The sequence below is a fragment of the Symphalangus syndactylus genome, chromosome 3, assembly GCF_028878055.3.
Source record: "Symphalangus syndactylus isolate Jambi chromosome 3, NHGRI_mSymSyn1-v2.1_pri, whole genome shotgun sequence".
Lineage (NCBI taxonomy): Eukaryota > Metazoa > Chordata > Mammalia > Primates > Hylobatidae > Symphalangus > Symphalangus syndactylus.
In genome coordinates this window covers 47,497,887-47,516,904 of record NC_072425.2, presented here as the reverse complement: position 1 = coordinate 47,516,904, position 19,018 = coordinate 47,497,887, and the positions used below count along the sequence as shown (strand labels likewise).

The 19,018-nt window shown below is 48.1% G+C and overlaps 1 protein-coding gene across 1 annotated transcript in view; it reads left to right on the top strand.

Annotated features, from left to right (window-relative positions):
• The window catches only part of CCDC180 (coiled-coil domain containing 180), a 99,621-nt gene extending 83,680 nt beyond the window's left edge, over positions 1-15,941 (top strand). The window contains 12 exon segments of the mRNA XM_063636880.1: positions 1,078-1,250; positions 1,548-1,671; positions 1,673-1,800; positions 3,422-3,499; positions 5,019-5,085; positions 5,904-6,045; positions 9,253-9,413; positions 9,973-10,110; positions 10,602-10,713; positions 13,550-13,655; positions 14,460-14,595; positions 15,771-15,941. Coding sequence (XP_063492950.1) covers positions 1,078-1,250; positions 1,548-1,671; positions 1,673-1,800; positions 3,422-3,499; positions 5,019-5,085; positions 5,904-6,045; positions 9,253-9,413; positions 9,973-10,110; positions 10,602-10,713; positions 13,550-13,655; positions 14,460-14,595; positions 15,771-15,902 — 1,497 coding nt within the window. The 3' untranslated portion in view covers positions 15,903-15,941.
• The last annotated feature ends 3,077 nt before the right edge of the window (positions 15,942-19,018 follow it).

The window sequence follows — 19,018 nt, the reverse complement described above, 5'->3', positions numbered from 1 at the left end:
CTCCACCTAAGATGTCACTCCCCACCAAGCCTCCTCTCACCCCCTGGTCTGGATCGGGGTCTCCTGGCCCATAGCACCTCCCACTTCCCCATCAGCCTGCAGACCACATGGTGGGGTCTCCATTTCAGTTGCTGTCTGCCCTGAGACTGCAAGCCTCTATGGGCAGAGCCTGCATCACCCCCACCCCTGCCCACACCTCACAGTGGGCTGAGATGCTCAGCCAAGTTCCAGGGAAGGGCCTGACAGCCAATGTCTGCAGAGTAGAGCACTGCTAGGCCCTGGTCTCACTACCAAGCCTTGACCAGCCTTCCTTCCATGGGGAGGCCCTTCCCACCATGCAGCCAGCACTAGGCATCCATCTACCTCTGGTGGGGTGTCCAGCAGCATGGGGCTCCAAGGGTCTAGCGTGAAGGTATTGAGTGACTAGGAGACTTTGAGTGAAGGTCTCCCAGGACCTTCACTCAAGGGACTGACAGACCATTGCTAAGATGAGACTCAGAATGAAACAGAAAACAGCCTAGGTGCTCACCGTGGGCGCCAATTCCACACTTTCTCTAGGAGCCTGCTCAAGGGGAGTTCGCCACTCACTCAGCCTGGCATTCACTCCCCCATCCATTTGGTCAAAAACATTGACCGGGCACATCTGCAGGTCTAATTTCAATCTCACAGAAGATACTGGAACTTTTCTTTCACAGCACTGGTCCCGGTTTTGGAGAAGCATTTACTGGTATAAGTGCAAGTTAAATGTCTGTCTTTTCTGACTAAACCGCAAGCTCTGGGACGGAAGGGATCATATACGGCCTCCTGGCCCCTGTGTTCGTAGAACATGGGCAAAGACTTGTGAAGAGCAGGCACCCAGGAAACATTTCTAAAGGCATGAATAAACAGATGAATCAATGAATGGCTCTGTAAGGGAGATCACTTTACAGAGGAGAAAATAGTGGTTCAATGAAGTCAGCCAGCTTGCCTGCAGCCACTCCACTGAGGCAGGGTGGGAGGGAACATGAATTCAGCCTGCTGCCTCGCTGGCACCTGGGCCGGTCCTTACACCCTCAGGCCCTTCTCTCTGGCCTGCAGAACACCATCTTGAAGGACCAGGAGCAAGACAGTGACATCCTGACATCTTCAGAAGCCCTTGAAGAGGAGGCCAACCTGGACGTGGTCACCCCTGAGTCCTTCGCCCAGCTGAGCTGCATGGGGAAGCCCCTGATTGAGGACCCAGCTGTGGATGTGATCAGGAAGATCCTGCAGTGAGTGGCCCCAGGGTGCACCTGTGGCCCTGCCACCCCTGCCCCTGGCCCTGGACCTTCAGGGACCAGCTTTGGGGCCTCACACACTGGGGTTCCCACGTGAGTCCACCCCTCAGAGCCTGTGACCTCAGGCAAAGGGCTTCCCCACCCAGAGCCCCAGTTCCTCCTCTGAAATGGGGCCCGTGACAGGACTGACTGACGTGGCGCTGAGGACTAACTGGGATGCTGCTCAGAGCCCGGCCTGAGCTATCCCCATGGTCACCTTAGAAGAGCTCACACCCTTTCCTTTGGTTTCAGACTTCCCAACACAAAATGGCCAACCCACCATTGTGACAAAGATCGGTCCCAGACAGGTAGAGGCACACGGGCCTGTGGGTCTCGGGGCAGCAGTGAGGCAGGGGCTGGTGGTGCTGTGTGGCTCATTCTTACCTCCTGTTCTCTGCTCCTGTCCTGGGCCCTCGTCACCCAAAGGCTTCAAGCGACATCGGTGCCGGCCAGAAAACTCTGGGAAGAAGGCTGTACCCAGCGCCAGTGCTACCTCTGCAGGAAGGTAGGACACAGAGCAGCCAGAATCGCTCCTTCCCAGTCCATCCCCCCACACAAAGGCAGGAGACCACCTATGGCTTTCCCAGGCTTTTCCTCAGAAGGCACCACAACGCTCATGGCTCTGGGACTCCATGGGGCGCAGTGAGGGGTGAGCGCCATCCTTAGTTTGCTGGTTGTCCATGGGGCTGATGGATCTCAGCCCTGCCACCTTCCACACACAGTCGTGGTTAGAAAGACAGGGCAGATGGCTTTCCTGGAGGGACATCACAGAGCCACAGAAAGAGTTCTGGGCCTTGACACCCTGCCCACCAAGCCTCAGTGGGGTTGTTAGACTCAAAGTTTACCCCACATGCGTATTTTATGGAAGGTGCATATCAGAAGCCGCATGGCTGAGTAGACTCGCTAGCTGTTTGTGTCAACCTGGTTGACATGGGTTCGTTCCTGGTTTTGAGAAGGCAAGGGGAATCCCTGCTTTGCCTTTCCCTCCAGAAGGTCTTTTTGAGCATGTGTGCTGTGTGCAATGGGGAAAGAAACAAAGACCAGCCAAATGAGAAGAGCAAAGGCTATTGACTCAGAGTTGACCACAGGAGGGAGTCAGTCACCATCCAGGGTGTTTCAGCAGAGCTCCCAGGGCAGGCAGAGGAGTGGGAAGCATTGCCCTCCTCTCCAGCTGTGCACTGGTTGGGGGCTGCTGTCATGGGGAAGCTGGAGATTGCCCACCGAAAGCAGGGCGTCCCACGTGATTGGTTACGGGACATGTTTGGCCTTCTCTGGTTGGTCTGAAGTTGGAAATGAGGACACAAATTAGGGAAGCTGTCATCTATTAATTAAGTCCTGGCCATTTGGACCTACTGTTATAGGTGATATTGTGTAGCTTCCTGGACTATCCCCAAAGATGACAATCTCACTTCCTGCAAATCTGACTTAGAGCAGGCTGACTTCCTGGGTGGCTTCTTGTAGACAAGGTGGGGGTGGCCTTCTGGGTAGGTTGCTGCACATCATGGGGCAGAGCTCTATTTTTTATATGATCCAGCCATGACCTGTTTCCATGTTCAGTCTCTTAGAGGTTACAAAACAAAGTCCATGTCACTAGGGCTGCCAGATAAAAGAGAGGGTGCCCATCTACACTGGAATTTCAGATCAACACCACCTAATTTTTAAGCATAAGTATATCCCAAATACTGCATGTGATACACTAATGCTGAAAATTACTCTGTTTATATGAAATTCAAGTTTAAATGGGAGTACTGTATTGTTATGGCTAAATCTGGCAACCCTACCTGTGGCTCAATGTTTTTTTTCTTTGGGTCCTCATCACGGGGAAGTAGGAATGCAAATTTCTGGGCCTGAGCACCTCCGCGCCTCGCCCTCTCACAGCAGCCCTCTCACAGCAGCCGTGGTTGGGTTTCAGCAGTTAAGGTGGTTAAGGTTTCACCCTACAGTAAGGTAGACTCACAGCTGTTGAGAAGGGACACATCCCAAAGGGCTAGGCCCTAGAAATGGGAGTCCGGTTGCCCACGGGAAGGCCCCATGCCTCCAGAAACCCAGGCAGGGATCCTGCAGGCTCAGACCTGCCTTGCGTCTGTCCACAGCCTCCAGACCACCCACCCACCTTTGTCCCACAGCTTCACACGGCACCCCAAGCCCAACAAAATGGAGAGAAAGTACCAGGTGCTTGGGGACAAGCCTCCCCCTCCTGCTGAGTGAGTAACCATGCCTTTCCTAACCTGTTTTGGGTTGGGGGTGCAGCAAATGTGACTCAGCTGAGGGGAAAAATCAGAAAGGGGAAAGGGAGGTCCAAGCAGACAGAGGAGGGGTGAGAGGAGATAGCAACGGTCAAGGTCAGTTTGTCTCAGCCCATTTCACCTAAATTTGTTGAGAAACATTTTCATCAACATTTCACATTTTCCAAGCTAACAAGCATTTCCTGGTGGTAGGGCAGAAGACCCCATTCGAGGTCTGAACTTTTTTTTTGTAATTTTTTTCAGTGCTTTCCCCCATTTCTCTTTTCCTTTACTGTAACTCCAGTGATTAAAACAAAAGCTGTTCAACTTAGTATAGCTTCATTGCAAGCAAACAAGCAAAATTCCAAGGTCAGAAAACAAAAAGCCTTCAGAGAAAGTCAAGCTCCACAAAGGAGCTCCCACTCCCCCTATGTCAGAGATCCCCCCAGACAGTGGCCCCCTCTCATCAGCCCTCTCACCCTGGAGACCTCGTCTCTGGGGGTCATGAACTTGGCAGAGAAGGATGGCTGTGACATCAGGCAGCCCAGGTGTGGCCTCCAGCTGGCAGGTAGACAGTTCCCTCGTCCCACACCCAAGGACGCTCCTGCACCCTGAATACTTTGGCTCTCTATTTTTTATAGCTCGATGCAGGAGGATGTTTGGTCCTACATGAAGTCCTGTTCATTTGATTACTATTTAGGAGTAATCATTCTTTCAGCTAATCGAGGCACTGCCCGGTACAGGCACTGCCATGGGGCCGAGGATTCCATGGTGAACAAGTACAGACAAGTCCATGTCCTGTGTCAAAAGATAAACTCAGGCACATTAAAATGTTGATGAGTTTATTTGAACAGTCAGTCATTCATGAATTGGGCGGTGCCAGACCCTAGGTGGTTCAGGGATCCACCGAGGGAACACTAGGGGAAACCTTTTATAAGGTGTTCATAGAAGGAAGGCAAAGAAAATATTTGCTTGGTTAAAGTGAAAAGTTCCTAGTTGGCAATTTCTGATTGGTTAAACTTACATTTCATTTTCCTAGACTATGACCATTCATTCTGAGTTAGGTTTGTTTTCTAGCTAGAAACTCCAGGCACTGGAACCGTGTCAGCCTGATGGCCTCCCGTTTATGATCTTAAACACCTGGTGGCCTTTACCGTCTGCTGGGAGAGATAGAGGTTAATCAGCCAGTCACAGAAATCAATCCCAAATCCACCTGATTAGCATGTCGTAAGGCTGAGGGGGCATTAATCCAAGATCATTAAAGCCAGGTGGTCAGAAAGAGCTGGGGTCTGAGGAAGGGCAGGAACAAATGCAACCGAGAAGAAAGTTAGCTGCTGTTATGGAGTGGAATCAGAGTATGCAGAGGTCCTTGGGCAACAGTGAGTAATTTCAAGGAGTGTCATGGCCAAAACAGAGCACTTGGAAAGTTCTGTTCATGTGGTCCATGTTGGTGTGTCTAGACCAGGCCCCTCAGGGATCTGTCTCGTGTGTGTTGCAGGGACTTTAAGGGGATCATCTTGACCCTCCTCTGGGAGAGCAATGAGAACCTGCTGACAGTCGCAGAGGTGAGGACCACCACCCATGGCCTGTGCCTGCCCTGGAAGCCATGCCTGCCTTCTGCAGTCTGCTGATCATGGCCACTTGGGGGAAAATGAGGAAGAGAGGATTCCACCCCCACCATGACCACAGCTCCCCAGCTTCTGTCACCTCCCTATGAGTTTTTTCTTCTAGAAACCAAACCTCATTCATTCATCTAATTGATCACCAAACATTTCTTAGATACCAACTGCATGTCAGGTACTGCGTGTGCCAAGAGGAACAAGCCCACCCTCTGTCCCCAAGGCACCCAGGCCCAGTGGGAAGCTGACAGATCTGGCAGGGGCACAGAAAGAGGTGGGGCAGTGGGAGCAGGTACCAGACAAGCTGCCCAGTGCCCTGTTCCCACACACCCCGCACCGTAGTGCGAGTGCATTCTCCTGTCTGCCTCCCACGGGTCTGTCTGCCTCCTTCAGGGCAGGGTCCCTGGCTTGCCCATCTTTGTGGCCTGCAGCCTATACCCAGCTTGGCACTTCCTTGTAAGCTCCCAACCTGGTCACCAATTTGAGATTCCATTGATTTGGGTCTTGAAGGATAAATAGGATTCTCGCCAGTCACTCATTCAGGAAATAACGAGGGCTGGCCATGGCCCCACTCACTCCAGGTGGGTCCAGGGAGGCGACACGGGCGGGCAGGGAAGGAGGAGTGTCTGCCCGTGTCACCTCCACAGGGGAAGCCACGAGCAAAGGCTAGGGAGTGTGGAGGTGAGGGCAGGCTGGTGGATCCCAGGAGCAAGGGCCAGAGTCCCATGGGGTCCTCACCCACACATGGTCACCCTCTCTGGCAGGAGTTCTACCGTAAAGAAAAACGCCCGGTCACCAGGCCTGACTGCATGTATGACACCTTCGACCAGTGTGCCGAGAACATCAGCAAAAAGATCCTGGAGTACCAGAGCCAGGCAAATAAGTACCACAACTCCTGCCTCATAGGTGAGTATAGGCAGCAGGTAGGCACGGGGAGCGGGGCGGGGTGCGAAGCCAGTGGTAGAGCTCAGCCTTGGCCCTGTGGCCTGGATCCTCCCCTCTGGGGGAGGCAGAAGAGCTTCCCTGTGAAAAGCTGACCTCTTAAAATTAGGTAAAAACAATGATCAGATTTTACTGGGGAAATGCAACCATGTAAGAAAAAAGTTCACTTTTCTTGAGAAATATGGTGATTTGTACCTCTAAAAATATTTTCTTTCTTCTACAGATATTTTTGACAGCTTTATTGAGATACTTGGATACCATAAAATTTACCCGTGTAGTGTACTCAATGTGGTTTTTAGTTTATTTACAGAGTTATGCAATCACCGCTACCGTCAATTTTAGAAACCCCATCCCCCAGCCCCTCCCCAGCCTAAAGCAACCACTAATCTACTTTCTGTCTCTATAGACTTCCTTATTCTTTACTTTCATGAGAATAGCATTGTATAGTGTGTAGTCTTTGGGACTGGCTTAATTCATTTTGCATAACATTTCAAGGTTTATGCATGTTGTAGATGGTGCCAGTACTTAATTCCTTTTTATCAATGAATAATATTCCATTGTATGAATCTATCACACTTTGCTGTGGTCTACTGTGCAGTTTCAGAGGCCCTCTGGGTAGAAGGAGGAGAGTTCGGGGGATAGCCAGAACTGGGCCAGGACCCAGCCCTGCCACTTCCCAGCTGTATTACCTTGGCCAAATGATCTCACCTCTCTGAGCCTCAGTTTTCTATATATATATATTTTTTTTTTTTTTTGAGACAGAGTCTCACTCCATTGCCCAGGCTGGAGTGCAGTGGCACAATCTGCAATCTCGGCTCACTGCAACCTCCGTCTCCTGGGTTCAAGAGACTCTCCTGCCCCAGCCTCCTGAGTAGCTGGGACTACAGGTGCATGCCACCATGCCTGGCTAATTTTTGTATTTTTAGTAAAGACAGGGTTTCACCACATTGACGAGGCTGATCTCGAACTCCTGACCTCCGATGGTCTGCTTGCCTTGGCCTCCCAAAGTGCTGGGATTACAGACATGAGCCACTGCGCCCAGCCAGAGCCTCAGTTTTCTTGTCTGTGGACTGCAGATATTAATAACACCCACCACAAGGCCTTCTTGAGGATTAAGTTCCTCACACAGACTTGGCATGTACAAGGAATTAAGCAGCGATAGTGCTCATAGCTGTGGTTGTTGAATGACTGGAATTGAAACTACAGGCATTGTTTTATAGCTCAGAATTTCCTCCAAGTGATCTCTGGGGGATCCCATCCTACATGATTGTCCTCAAAACAAGGGTTCCGTGGTCAAATGGGCTTGGAAAATGCTGCAGACTGCATCCCTCTCTGGTAAACTCACAACTAGTGAAGACTTCTGTTTCCTGCAGCTTGGCAGGCTAATGGGGGATCCATTCTCCCACTAAAAACATGTAAAATGCTGCATAAGATATTTTTGTAATAAAATCTTTTAAATGCATTAGCAAGCTGTCTGTAAAGTGAGAAACACACAAAAGCCAAAAATTAAGTGAAAATAGAAACTCTTGAGTGATAAATTGAGTAGTAACCCTGGTTATTGCCCTAGGGGCATTTGCTGACTCCCAGGTGAACTTTAGCCTCTATTTTCATGGCCTCCAGGGTATTGGGAACAAGAGACAAATCCACAGACCTCCAAAGTGGGAAGTCTAAAAGGAGCAAGCCACCTAAAGCTGGAACCCAACAGGGCTTCCAGAGTAAGGCAAATGAGACGGAAACCAACCTCCTCCCTCTGTCCCTCCATAAGACAGAAGGAAACTGTCTTATCAAAAACCATGGTACTGGGTGAAGAAAAAAAACTCCAAAGAGAAATCCAGAACTATATGCCAGTCCTTGTGTGGTTTCTAAATTTATGTTTAGATAATTCACACTTATCTAAACATGAATTCAATTTTGCTTTTCTGGCTTATCCAAAAGACCTCCAGCTAATACCTGAGCTTAAAATGATCTTGAGTTGGTGGTGTTCAGAAGCTTGCTTGTTGGACATATAACAAATTCTCTCTAGGAAAATCTACCTTTGGTTCAGGCCTCAAAGGATTCCCACAAATAAAATGCCCAGAATAAGAGCTCACAGTAATAAACAAAGAGCAACAAAATCCCCATAAACACAAGGAAACAAAATGCCTTGAGCAAGAGGCAGCAGGAGACCAGCAAAGACTTCAGATATTAGAAGTATTAGACACAGAACATAAAATAATACACTTCTAGTTAAATAAAAGAGGGAATTGGAAACATGAATAAGAAGCAAGAGACTATGAAAATGACCAAGTAGCTATAAAAGAGAATAAAATAGAACTTTCATGAAGGAAAAATTAAGAGTTGAAATTTTAAAACTATGCATGACTTTACTACCAGGTTACATATAGCTGAAAGTAGAACTGGTGAACTGGAAGGCAAATCCAAAGAAAATAACCAGAATGTAACACAGAAATATAAAGAGATGAAAATATGGGAGAGAGGTAAAGAGATGTGAATGAAAGAGCAAGTCTAACAAACTGACATTTGGAGATACAGAGAAAGAGGGAGACCTAGAATCAAGGCAATAGTTGAAATAATGGATGAGAACTTGCCAAAAATGCCGAGGCACAATGCATTTTAAATGAGATGAGAAGTCTGCAGAGTATATAGGAGAAGCCCTTTGAATTTATTTAAGCCTTTATTTTATTATATTATATTTTATTTTATTTTACTTTATTTTATTTTGTTTTAGAAAAAGGGTCTTGCTCTGTGGCCCAGGCTAGAGTGTGGTGCAATTATAGTTCACCATAGCCTCAAACTCCTGGGCTTAAGCAATCCTCCCACTTCAGCCTCCTGAGTAGCTGGCATGTACCACCATGCCTGGCTAATGTTTAAATACTTTTTTAGAGACAGGGTCTTGCCCAAGCTGGTCTTGAACTCCTGGCCTCAAGCAATCCTCCCACCTCAGCCTCCCAAAATGCTGGGATTTCAGGTGTAAGCCACTGCAACTGGCTAACGCTGTATTTTCTATACTGGTTTGACCTCAGGACCCCTTTTGATGGAATAGCTCTTACCACATTGGAGACCAAGATTTTCTCTTTGGGAAGTTGCTTTGGGCCTTTGTTGTAGAGATCGCCTCTGCAAGTTGATTCTAACCTGTTCCCTCCCTTGGCCTCTTACCCGCAATTCTGGCAGAATTACGGATCCAGATGAGGAGATTTGAGGAGCTGCTGCCCCAAGTGTGTTGGCTGGTGATGGAGAATTTCAAGGAACACCACTGGAAAAAGTTTTTCACCTCCGTGAAGGAGATCCGAGGACAGTTTGAGGAACAGCAGAAGCGGCTGGAGAAAGGAAAGGTGAGGGCCCCAGGACCAGCCCTTCCACTCTAGGACCAGGGAAACTGGGAGTTCAGAAATGGTGGCAGGTTGTGGGCAGGGCCAAGTCCAAGGGAAGAAATGAGCTGGGCTTGGGATTTTTGGATGGGGGCTGAGGGACAGGAGCCATTGGCGAAATAAGAACTGAGCCAACAGCTTCTACATAGAAGGTGTTCAGTAAACTCCTTGTTGGCTATAATGGGTGGGTGTACTAAGTTCCATGGGGCTGTAGTCATTAAGACAACAATAATTGTCCACACTGGTCCTTGGAGCTGTGGAACATGGGTACTGCTGATTTCACTGGACTAAAGCTCTGATTGTGCCGGGCAGATGCTCAGACTTTTCTCTTCCAAACCCCCGAGTCAGCTCCAGCCATGCCCCCCTCTTAACCTCTCTGCCACTCTTCTGCCCACCCATCACCCCCACACACCCAGGCCAGAGGACACATGAGTCTGGCCATAATCATAATTGACAGAAGACACAAGTCAGTGACTTTTGGTGGGTTAACATTGCCGCTGAATTCTGGATTGTTCGATTAAAGGACAAAAATGCCCAGAAGCTCCATCTAAATCTTGGACACCCCATACATTTCCAAGAAATGGAGTCTCTACACTTAAGTGAAGAGAAAAGGCAGGAAGAGCTGGACAGCATGATTAGGATGAACAGGGAGAAGCTGGAGGTCAGTGATACCATTGATTCCCCAGTCCAGGTGTGCTCCAAATACAGCCCAATGGACAGCCACTGACAGCACCAGGTGCAGCCCTTTGTTGGTATCTTGCCCAAAGCAGACATGATCGTGGTTGGGTTTTGTAGCTAAAAATGGCCGTTATTGGCTGTTTTAACTTGTATCCTTTTTGACTTCTAAATTAATTAATTACAAAATTACTGATGATAACTTTTATTTAGTGATCCATGTCTAGTTTTATTTCCTCTTCTGTGAATTGTCTGTGTGTGTCCCTTGGCCGTTTCTGAATCATTTATTATGTTTAAACCAGATCACATCTTGGGAGAGGCCTCCTGGCTGAGGGCCAGATGCTGGTTACTTGCACACAGTGGATATAATGGCTTGGGTCCCCAGATCTCCCTGCAGAGTCCACCCATCCCCTCTTCAGCTAGCCTTGGAGGGATGGTCCTCTCCTAGCAGCACTGTGCTCACCATGTTTTTTCCAGGAATGTACCAGAAGGAATGGCCAGGTTTTCATAACCAACTTGGCTACCTTCACTGAGAAGTTCCTACTGCAGTTGGATGAGGTGGTCACCATTGACGATGTCCAGGTTGCAAGTAAGAGGCACCACCAGCCTTGTGCCATGGCCCTGGGGGGCTGGTGAGGGCTAGGTTGGGTAGGGGTCTGCTTTCCCCACCTCTATCAGAGTGAAAACAAGTGATCCATTGAGGGGATTGATTAATTTTTGTTTTCCTTAAAAACAGCTTTTTGATTAAAAAGCAAATGCCAGATGACTCAACGTTTATATATAAAAAATGAAACCCTATTAAGTAAACATTTCCGTACTCTTGGGGTTAGGGACACCTTTTCTAAGTATGACAGGAGAGCTGGAAGCCATAGAGGGAATGGCTGGTAGCCAAAACAAAAACAGAAAAATGTCAAAAGATGGAAAGACAAACCACAAACTGGAAAAGTATTCCTCACAACTTACAGATCAGAGAAAGAGTTAATATCCCTATGGTATAAAGAACTCTCACAGGTCAAATTTTTAAAGAGACAAAGGACAAACACATGCTCTTCAAAAGAGAAGCAGTTCATATGGCTAGTCACTGTAAAAAAATGCTCAGCTTCACTGATGATGAAAAATGAAAATCTAAGCATTATTTAGATATCATTTCTCACCAATAGCCTGGCAAAGTTTTTACATTTGGTAACAACGTAAAAGAATGTCAAGAAACAGAGACTCCGCAGAGACTCTTGGTAGAACGTACATGGATACCGCTGTCATAGAGAACAATTTGTCAGTCCCTGTCAAAATTGTGAGTGTGTAGACATTTGGTCTAGCACATCTAATTCTAGGAATTTATCTGAGAGAAATACTCGGACACTTTTTCAAAGGTATATGTTCAAAAATATTCACAGCACTGTTTGAAATGGCAAAGAATTGGAAGCAACACTAACATTGATATACAGAAAATTCAATGGGCCAGGCACAGGGGCCCGCACCTGCAATCCCAGCACTTGAGAGGCTGAGGTGGGTGGACCTCTTGAGCCCAGGAATTTGAGACAAGCCTGGGCAACATGGCAAAACCCCATCTCTACTAAAAATTTAAAGATTAGCTCGGTGTGGTGGTGTGCACGTGTAGTTCCAACTCCAGCTCCTGGAGGTGGAGGGTAGTTGGGAGGGTGCTGAGGTGGGAGGATTGCTTAAGTCTGGGAAGTCGAGACTGCTATGAGTCTTGATCATACCACTGCACTCCAGCCTGGCAAGAGAGCAAGACCCCGACTCAAAAACAAAGAAAATTGGATGCATAAATGAGGGTGCCAGATGTGCAGGTAAATACCACACAGCTGTTAAAGTAGGTCTGCATGTGCTGACATGGAAAGACATGAAGGAGGGCTGTTGTGTGAAAAAACAAATGGACAAACAGGACATGTCTATGATCACATCTTTTAAAACACATGCGTGATATCAACATGCATACTCACATCTGTTTAAATGAATCTGTGTGAGAAACAGAGACAGAGAGACAGGTACCAAACTGCTGATGATGACCTCTGCTGGGTGGGATTGAGGGAGATCCCTAAAACCTTTTTTTTCATCATGAAGTGATGTTTACATTTTTAATAATGTGCATATTACTTTTATAACTATAAGATTAAAATCATACATTAAATGTTATCCATTTATCGCTGATATATAAAGTAATTAAAATACATCCTTTTTATTTGTAAAGGTTTTCAATTACAAAAACAATAAATGTTCATTCCAGTAAAACAAGAAAATCAGTACAAACCAAGAAGCAAGTGAAGAACACAGTCCTTCTGCCCTGAAAGCAGCGCCCTTTGCACTTGCTGTTCACCCTGCCAGGCCTTTCCCTTTGGGCACAGGCCTGTATGTCAGGGTGGCTGGGGAAAATTACAGGGCTTGGGCGCTTTTGTGACCTGATTTCCCTGCAGGTGAACCTTGGCCAGGCTGGCCAGTCAACACTCCTCCTCTTCAGCTTTTTCAGTTGCTGCACATCATAATGTAATAAGCATTGTAACTTACTAATTAGTCCCTTTGCTATTGAACTTTGGACCATTTCCAATTTCCCACTCCTGTAATTGTGCTGAAGAGAATCTCTGCATCCATGCATCTCTAGGGCAACCGACTCCTAGAAGTGCAGTGTCTGGATCAAAGAGTGTACAGATTTTTGAAGTGTTGGTCACTTTTCTGTATCAGAGGTCTCTGTCAAAGGTGAGCCTCGTTTGGGAAATCAGGGCCTTGCAGAGATGCTGGGGTCGAGACTCCAGGGAGAACAGGCAGGCAAGCTGGTAGTGGAGCAGATCACAGTCCCTTGCAAGGAACCCCTGAGCCAAGAAGACTCCCTGCACCAGGCCCTAGAAGGCCTGACTGCTCCGTAACTCGGCATCTGAGCCAGGCCACCGGGCCCTGCCATTCATTGCAGAGGAGTGTACAGGTTGCCTGCTGGCTCCCTGCACACAGAGCCCCCCACCCCCTTGCCCCCGATCTAGAAAGAACATCAGAGCATCAAAGATTGGATTATTGAGCTAGATAGTCCAGGGACAACCTTGAACGTGTTTGTTCCAGGGGAGGTCTTAGTTTGGAACCCGTATGAGCTAGCCTAAGCCAAAGAAGTCTCTATGAACCATATCCGGGGACTCATGGAAACTGCAGGAACGTCAGAGCATCAAGCTTGGGTTTGGAGCTGGGAACAGCACCCACACCACTGCTCAGATTCCTCCAGCCATGACCACCTGCCCCTGTCACCACCCCGAGCTGTGTGGCTGGTGCATTCACCTTCTCCGTGGAGAGGGCTCAGCCTGCCATAACTCCAAGTGGGGAGGAGGGGTGCCAGTCCTCCCTCCTCTAAGTGTAATGCCAGGAGAAATCCCTCGATCTCAGGCTGTCGGTGAGGCTGCAGTCACTAGCCTGTCTTTTGCCTCTAGGGATGGAGCCCCCCAAACAGAAAATATCAATGCTCATACGAAGGAAACTCACTGGGCTCTCCCTGAAGGAAGAGAGTGAGAAATCCCTGATTGAACGTGGAAGCAGGTGAGAACCAAGAGCAGCAAGGACTACTGTAAATGGCTGTATCTGCTGGGGGTGGTGCAGTGTAATGGTTAGGGGCTTGGGCTCTGAAGTCAGACAGACCTGGGAAAGGCATTGTGTTCTGAGCCTTAGTTTCCTCATCTATGAAATGAGCATGGCCGCCTACCATGATATTATCAAGAGAAAGTTAAATGAGGTAGTACCTGGGGTGCCCCAGCACATAGGAATAGCTCAACAGCTATTAGTTCACATGATAAGGACCCACCAAAGGGTCCCACGATGAAAGGGAGGCTTTGCTAAGTGGGAGACACATTCTCGGGTCACTGCTGGCATTGTGAGCCACTCCAGCTGTCTGCCATGTGTGAAGAGAGTTGGCAATGTGCCTGTCCCCTGTGCCCCAAGAGTGTGATTCTGCAAGAAGAAGCAGAGCAGTGATTTGCCCAGCTGTGTTCTCAGAAGTGGTGTTTAGAGCATCATAGGAAAAGCATACCAGACACTGGTGGCCACCACCTGGCTGGCAGATCAGTGAGTAAACTGAGGCTCAGAAAGGGGAGCAACTTGAGCTGCGGCACTCCCTTTCCCCCCCAGAACCCCAGACTGTGCACAGTGATGAGACCAGTGGGGGCTAATATGAAACAGCTTGAACAAGTGAAGCATTCACGCTCAGTATGTTTTTTCTTTTCATTAAGATATTTAAAGCCATGATATTTTTTTCAAAGAAATGCTAAGCTTTTCCAACAGGGTTGGTAGGTGGATTATGAAAGATGAAGACAAGCCTGTGAGATTTTCACATATGTTTGTTTGTAGGAAGTGGCCAGGGATCAAACCCACCGAAGTCACCATCCAAAACAAGATTCTTCTCCGGCCAACATCATCGATATCCACCACCAAAACCACCCTGGGCCACTTGGCGGCTGTGGAAGCCCGAGATGCTGTGTACCTGGTGAGACAGGGTGGAGTAGGTGTGTCCCAGGGAGCACAGCTCAGGTCAGCTGCCTTGGGAAGGGGGAGCTTCCCATCACCCAGCACCCAACATTTGGTTGGTGCAGCAGGCAACACATGTCAGTGCACCCCAGAGCTGCAGGTCTCAACACTCAGGACAGTTGCCGTTCACAGGCACGAGGACGTTAGTGTGTCTGAGGCATGATCCCAATGCTGTGGGAGCCCAGCTGAGGGACATCCCACCCAGATTAGGGGTGAAGAAAGGCTTTCCAAAGGCACAGTAGTGTCACAGCTAGGGAACGTTGTCACCAGGCACGGAAGCAATGGTAGCCGTAGGCTCAGCGGGGACACAGCAGCAGGAGCAGTCACAGCTCCTGAGAATTTAACTGGGAAGTACTTACTGAGAGCTTCTGCTCTTGACATGAGGCATCTCACTGAATCCTCCTAACAACTCCACAAGGGAGGTAAAATTATTATCCTCATTTCATTGATGAGGACACTGAGGCTTAAAGAAACTTGTCCCCTCTATGCCACTACAGAGTGGCAGAGCCAGGATTTGATCCCAGTGCCTGTCAGAACCCCTGGGGACGCCCTGATGAGAAGGCTACACCCAGATGCCACCTGAGGGACCTCTTGGCTTTGAAGATCTGTGGACCTTTGGTCCCGATGCCCAGAGAGAAACCTTGTCCTGCCCAGAGACCAGCTGGCCCCCTTATTGGGAGAGGCTGAAGTGCCCAGGGTCTGCCTTCCCCCAGCTTCCCCTTCAAGCCCCAGGCAGAGGGTACGGCTCAGCCTGCTGAGTTCACTGGGGGCGGGAGGCCTGGAAGGCCCAGCCTACCCAAAAACCCAGAGCCCGGAGCTCCCAAGAGGACTCAATGTGGGACAGAGCTCAGGAAGGAGTGCTGAGCCTAGAGTCAGACACAGGTCCTAGTCCCTGCTCAGCCTCCTTCTAGCTGGGTGACCCCAGGCCAGGCTCTGAGCCTCAGTTTCCCTATCTTGTAAAATGGGGGAAACAACTAGGCCTACCTGGTTTCTACCTGAGAAGTGACTTGGGGAACTCTTGCCAGTGCCTGGAATGGGTTAAAAACCACCTGCCAGCAAGTTACAGCATTGCCCTAGGGAAGAGGGTCTAGATGTCTCTCCTCATGTGGACCCCTCCTGCTACCTTCCTTCTAGAAATATTTAGCATCATTTGAGGAGGAGCTGAAGAGGATCCAGGATGACTGCACATCTCAGATGAAGGAGGCTCAGCGCTGGAAGGACAGCTGGAAGCAGTCCCTGCACACTATCCAGGGCCTGTATGTGTGACCCTCCACCCCACCATGAATAAACGCTTTCTTATACAGACTCCTTCCCTGTCCATCTACCTGCCTAACTACTTTCCGTCCATCCCTCCCTCCCTTCATCCCTCCACCCTTGCTCTGTGCTGGGCACTGTAGCTTTACCAGCGAACAGGACACAGCATGGTCCCTGCTCATGTGGAGCCCTCTTCCCATGAGGAAGGCAAGAATGAAAGGGGAAGTCCACGTGGTTAGCAGGGAGGGTGAGTACCAGGAATCAGTCACTTAAAATAGGCACCAGAACTTCAAAGGACATCACCTCCAAACAGCATGCTGGGAAGGGCATGGCACGTCATCTTGAAAAATGAAATAAAGGTCATGGGAAAATGATATTTTAATTTAACAGATTAAACAAGTATGGGTTATAATTGCAACTCTGCACTGGTTCCTAGACCCAACAAATTACTAATCCAATGTTGATTGGTATTTGTGCCACAATTTGTCTGAGCAAATTGCAATATTTTGGAAAAAAAAAAAAATCTTCCAGGCCCTTTAGTCCTGTGATGCTCAGATCATTCTCTTGGAGTCCTCCAGCCTGCCAGTCTCTTGCTCGTCAACTCTCTTCTTCGATTACATGGCCTGAGCATACAGGCTTCATTTGTCAGTAGCTCTGTGTGTCATCTGGACAGGTTTCCTCAGCCATAGACCTAGGAGGCCCCAGCCCCTAAATTTCCAGCCCCTGACAGCTCTGTGACCCTCTGAGTGCAGTTCCCTCACCTGGGGACACTCACCCTGCTCTCCTGGTCTGCTCCACCCAGTGAGGCCCTGCTTGGTTAGCTTGGTGGCCTTTGTGCACTGAAGCCAGGAGAGTGAGGAGTCCCCTTCCATCAAGGCAAAAGCAATCTCCTGTTCTTTTCTGTGCTCCCCCCACCCCCACCCCAATGTGCTACCTTTCATTGCTTATTATTCCAAAAGGAATATATGCGTATTGTAGAAAAAAGAATTTATGAAACCAGCAAAAGGATAACTTTAAAATCCTGAGCTGGGCGCGGTGGCTCACGCCTGTAATCCTAGCACTTTGGGAGGCCAAGGCGAGCAGATCACCTGAGCTCAGGAGTTTGGGGCCAGCCGAGGCAACATGATGAAACCCCATATCTACTAAAAATACAAAAAGTTAGCCAGGCGTGGTGGCACACACCAGTAATCCCAGCTACTGGGGAGGCCGAGGCATGAGAATTGCTTGAACCCGGGAGGTTGGAGGTTGCAGTGAGCCAAGATCATGCCACTTCGCTCTGGCCTGAGCAACAGAATGAGACTCTGTCTCAAATAAACGAATAAATAAATAATAAAATCCTGGAATCTAGAGACAGCCACTGTCCATAGCATATTTCCATGTATGTGAGTTATTTTTATAAAATGGAATCATAATATGCGTTAGGTTGCATAAACTGCTTGGTAAATTTTGACTGGATAAACCCTATGCCGTGTCCTTCAGTATTCATTTACATCATTGGTTTTCATATTTTTCTGACTCTGACCCACTGTATAAACATGTTCTAAACACACGGTTCTTGCACACATACACAACTTGGGACCAACGGGTCACAGGACAGCACTTAACCTTACTAGAAAGGCTGCTTTCTAATATTTTCTCCCTGCTTTTTAAATCCTAGCCCAGTCCACTAACTCAGTTCATGGCCTATGAAGGGGCTTTGATTGTAGTGTGGGACACTGTCATTTAAACAGCTGCAGAGTGCTCCCACTGCCTGGGGAACCAGATCGCCTCTGTCGGATAAGGGCAAGGATGTCCCATGCAGGGCTCCTAGAAAGAAGGCAGGGATGACATCCTCCCACGCTAGCTCTTTGTACACATCTGTAATCATTCCTTAATCAGAGGGTGGCAGCTGTGGACATGGCGCCAAGTCACCCTCCAGGGAAACAGGCCACCCCCTCCCACCATTAAGCAGTGCCCATTGCCCATTTTCCTCGTCCACACCAAGGGTTTGAGTTTCAGGATTTGGGGGAATGATTTTGCTGGTTTGGTTGGTGAGAAATCATATCTAAATCACTTTTCTAATAGTAAGTGAGACTGGACTCTCATCACCCCTATACCCATACCCCAGGGACCCCCTTAGGCTCAAGAGGCCCAGCTTGACAAGCACTGAAGTAAACCAATGTCACTTTGTCTACCTTTTGGCTACTATAGATCCACATAAAAACTTGTTCATGACTGCCCATAGCAGCACTAAAAAATAGTGCTGTTATATCTAAGACTCCATTGCCTAAAAAATAGTGCTGCTATGAGCGGTCATGAACAAGTTTTTGTGTGGATGCACATTTTCATTTCTCTTGGGTATATACCAATTAGTAGGTCAAAAAGTAACTCTAGGCTGGGCACAGTGGCTCACACTTGTCATCCCAGCACTTTGGGAGGCTGAGGCGGGTGGATCACTTGAGGTCAGGAGTTAAGAGACCAGCCTGGCCAACATGGTGAAACCTGTCTCTACTGAAAATACGAAATTAGCCAGGGGTAGTGGCGCATGCCTGTAGTCCCAGCTGCTTGGGAGGCTGAGCCATGAGAATTGCTTGAGCCCAGGACGGGGAGGCTGCAGTGAGCCGAGATCATGCCATTGCTCTCCAGCCTAGGCAACAGAGCAAGACTCTGTCTCAAAAAAAAAAAAAAAAGTAATTGTATGCTTAACTTTTTGAGAAAGTGCCAGACTGTTTCCCAAAGTAGCTGTACCACTTTATATCAGTCTTGGCAGTATATAAAGGTTCCGATTTCTCCACATCATTGCCAAAACTTGTTATTATCTGACTTTTGGATGATAACTATCCCAGTGGGTGTGAAGTTGTATCTCATTATAGTCTTAATTTGCATTTGCGATGACTATTGATGTTGAGTATCTTTTCATGTGCTTATTGGCCATTTGATTATGTTCTCTGGAGAAATGTATTCAAGTTCTTTATCAATTTTTAATTAGATTACTTTTATTATTGAGTTGTTAGAGTTCTTTATATATTCAAGCCACTGGACCCTTATCAGACATATGATTTGCAAATATTTTCTCCCAATTGTATGTTGTTTTCACTTACAAAATTATCTCTAGATCAGTTGTAATTCACTTTCTTGATAGTGTCTTT